Below are 3,548 nucleotides of genomic sequence, written 5' to 3' on the forward strand. Positions count from 1 at the left end.
GTGTTTTATTTATTGTAGTTTCGCGCTTTAATTATTTCTTTATTTCTATTTGCCTTTAATGTAGAGCACAGCATCGTGTATCGTGTGTACGATACATATGCACATATATCGAGCAATAACAAACATTGAAAAATGAATTAAGATCCAAATAAAAAGAAAAAGAAGAACTCTTTTTTTTTTGTTCGCTCAATTCCATTTGATGCCATAATATTCAGTTCTTTAATGACCTACGGAATCGCTGCTTGCCGACTTGCTTGCTTGCTTGTTGTTCTTGTATATTTTTGTATTCTAAACAATTTTGCAGTTATAACATGTTAGGGCGAAATATTCCACACGAAATGTACACCCTGGAAAAGATGGTTTTTGATTTTTGTGGAGACGTTTGCGACAGCCAGAAAAGGAATTACTTTGCTTATTTATTCCCTCGAAGTTTGGCAGTAGTAGAGCGGATATATCACGATTTGTATAACCATTTAATATAGATGGAACAACAATTTCTTGCGGAGAGAAAATCTATTACAAAATTGTACAAATATCACATGAGTTTATATAAAATATATATCAGAAATATTCTGATAAGCATTCACTGTTGTTTGACTTGTTTTATGATACTTGACCCTAACTTGGTTAGATATCCACTGAAAACCTGGCTCAGCCTTTCCTTATTGCTCAAGCAATCTATATAAACGAAACTTACGGATTTCTTGGGTACAACCATCTTCGTTTCCAAGACATTTTGGTCTCTGGTAGTATTTCATGCACATTATCAAATTATGTAGCTGTGCCTCTGGTATCTCAGTACCTTTGTATCTTTGTTTGGGCTTCTGCTGTTCGTTTTTTATGGCTGCACGGAAGGAAGTTGCGCATTCGAATGGAACAAACACGAAAATAAAATACAACATGAATGGAATGGAAAATGAATGTAGAATTCTTTTCCAAGTGTTGTCATATGTTCCTCTGTTTTTTGCTTGAAGGGAAAAATACCCAACAAAAAAAGAGAACTAAATTTTAATTGCTGTGGAATTTTTTTTAGTGTCTAGATTTTGTTATTTGCAAAAAATATAACAGAAGTTGGTGAGTTTTTGTTCCTGCACATTTTGGTCAAAGTTTCTCCTTGTTTTCTGTCGATTTTTTCCTTTTGGCGAAACGTTTTTCTGTCCAGAATGTTTATCTCTGAGTTAAGTTTAAATGAATGTTAAATTTTCCACAACAATTTATTTGGGAAGAGGAACATGCCACAACCATTTAGTTTTGCCATTGTGGATTAGTTTCCATGAGCATTTAAAGCACATGTGTCGAAAAACTTTGGGAATTCACGGAAATATGCATCATTTACGCATATTTACAGTAAAGAGGGTTATATGTGAGCCCTTTTTTTCTGCCAAAATTCTTTGAAAATATTATTTTTAGCTTCCTGTGGACTTCCTTTTCCTTTTTCCCCCCGCTTTCGTGGCCTCCGGGCCTGGTTTGTGCTAAATTAATTTTTACATGAAACCCTACCCACCCAGTCACACCCACACACACACTTGGAAATTCCTTGCAAAAATATTGCTTTATTAAACAAGAGAAATCTATTAGCTTATCACAAATTGCAGCCCCACATGCTCGCTCGACCCGAATGCATTTTCCGCAGGGTGAAATATCCAGGAAAACTTCAGCTTGACTGCATTTACGAGAGGTGGCTGGATGTGGGGGGATGGGATAACATAAACATGACTTTACTTAAAATACAAACAAAAAAGGCACAAGAAGCAAAAGCTGATGTCTCCAGTAAAAACTTGACGAAGATTTGGGTTGAAAAATTTCAAAGGTTTCTGGTGTTTAAGTTGTTCATTCATTCTATCTTTCCGCACAAGACGTTGGCCCAATAAATTGTTTATAAAAGTTTAACGATCTTCTTTTTGTGTGGGCATTTGTGGGCGTGCTGAAGCGTGACAACTGAAGAGGTTTTGGCTTTTAGCCATAAGTCTGTCTGTAGCCTGCAAAATAATAATAGTAGAGGGGGTTTAAGGCATTAAAAAGAGTGGCACATATAAAAACCATAAGATACTTTAAGGCGGCAAACTGTATCTGAGAGATACAGCCAACAAATGAATGCATAAGTGAATGATTGAATGAATGACAAATGGACACATTTTGGATGTGCAATTGGGCATATCCGTTGGTAATTTGAATGTTTCACGACAAGCAACAAAATGAGTTATAAGCAAGTATTAAATTAGTAGCAAAATCTGTTTTATTGTTATAGAATGAAATGAGAGAGGAAAGAGAGGAAAAAAGATGATTAAAATGTATAACAAAAGGCAATAACAAAGCAACAAATGGGAGATCACAGAAAGATACTTAGTCATAGCCGCGATACGAGGTAGAGGAACCATAGTTGGAACCATAACCAGAGTTGGAACCATAACCAGAGTTGGAACCATAGCCAGAGTAGCCATAAGAACGATCTGCTGGCGACTGCTGGCGATGTTCTGGCAGACCCAAGCGATCTGTGTTCTCATAGTAGCCATAGCCACGATTCCTTTGGCCCTGATAGTCGCGCTGCCAATAGCCTGAATATTGCCTTAAACCGCCATTACCTCCATAGCCGCCATAGCCGGCATAGCCTCCCTGTGAGCCCAGGATATTTGTTGTGGGATAATAGCTGCCTGCCGTATTCGGATAGCCGCCAGTCGTTGGATAATAACTGCCTCCGGTGGTGGGATAATAGCTGCCTCCCGTGCTGGGATAATAACTGCCAGACGTTGGATAATAGCTGCCTGAATTGCCATAATACCCATTGCTGCCGGTATAGCCATAGCCAGGATATGTCGGTGGTCGCTGATAATTGTAGCCATAGTTGGGATATCCACTATTGCTGCCGCCACCAAAAAGGTTCAAAACTAAAGAAAAGAAAGGTGTGTTTAGGGAATAAATAAATGTTGGTATGTAGTCCTCTCGAGGCACGTTTTCGCTGATCTAACACTCACACTTTGCTGAGGTTTCTGCCGTGGCCAAATCAGCTCCTGTTGTCCTGGCTGTGGCCACCTGTGCGCTCCAGGCACCGCCCACCATCACTAGCTGCCGGAGAGCACAGCTCTTTTTGTTTATGGAAATTAACAAACAAATTGGACCACCAAACACTCACCATTAGCATAAATAGCTTGAACATATTTATTTCAGGGCTTTTCTCTGTGTGTGTGTGTGTGTGTAGTGAGGGAAAAAAGGAACTTCTTTGGATTCGGAGAGCTGGCCAAGTGGTAGCCAAGACAACGTCTATTCACAGCGACTGTTGTACGTTAAATAATTCTGCTTCTCAGACGGAGAGGCCAATTTATATTTTTCATTTTACGGCTGAGTTGCTACGTTCCTCAAACTTCAAGTCGCGCATACCCCCAACCCCGCCACCAGAGAGATACAAACGATACAGCCGACACAGAGACACAAACAAAGACTTCATATGCCCACCCCCTCCATTGCCAGCGCCACCGCCAGCGCGAACTCTCGCACTTGTCGCACTTTTTGTTTTGTTTTCGTTTGTTTTGTTGTTTGTCTCAAGTTCAGTA

The 3,548-nt window shown here is 39.6% G+C and overlaps 1 protein-coding gene across 2 annotated transcripts; it reads right to left on the reverse strand.

Moving 5' to 3' along the window:
• Positions 1 to 1,952: 1,952 nt before the first annotated feature.
• Positions 1,953 to 3,274, reverse strand: LOC117893589 (prisilkin-39). Of its 2 annotated transcripts, XM_034800263.1 has the most exons (4): positions 3,131 to 3,274; positions 2,973 to 3,063; positions 2,583 to 2,885; positions 1,953 to 1,979 (listed from the first exon to the last, which is right to left on the reverse strand). In XM_034800263.1, the coding sequence occupies exons 1-4, from the start codon at positions 3,152 to 3,154 to the stop codon at positions 1,957 to 1,959; spliced, it is 441 nt and encodes a 146-aa protein (XP_034656154.1). In that variant the 5' UTR covers positions 3,155 to 3,274; the 3' UTR covers positions 1,953 to 1,956. The 2 variants fall into 2 exon arrangements, with proteins under 2 accessions (XP_034656154.1, XP_034656153.1); XM_034800262.1 differs by lacking the exon at positions 1,953 to 1,979 and having other exon boundaries at positions 2,245 to 2,885.
• Between the last annotated feature and the right edge of the window lie 274 nt (positions 3,275 to 3,548).

The sequence above is a fragment of the Drosophila subobscura genome, chromosome J (assembly GCF_008121235.1).
Source record: "Drosophila subobscura isolate 14011-0131.10 chromosome J, UCBerk_Dsub_1.0, whole genome shotgun sequence".
NCBI classification, from domain to species: domain Eukaryota; kingdom Metazoa; phylum Arthropoda; class Insecta; order Diptera; family Drosophilidae; genus Drosophila; species Drosophila subobscura.

Bases quoted from the DNA above. Each gene is read 5' to 3' on its own strand.
- LOC117893589 (XM_034800262.1), bottom strand. From the start codon at position 3,154: ATGTTCAAGCTATTTATGCTAATG. The intron at 3,064-3,130 runs GTGAGTGTTTGG...GCTCTCCGGCAG, and splicing joins TCAAGCTATTTATGCTAATG to CTAGTGATGGTGGGCGGTGC. The intron at 2,886-2,972 runs GTGAGTGTTAGA...TCTTTTCTTTAG, and splicing joins GGCAGAAACCTCAGCAAAGT to TTTTGAACCTTTTTGGTGGC.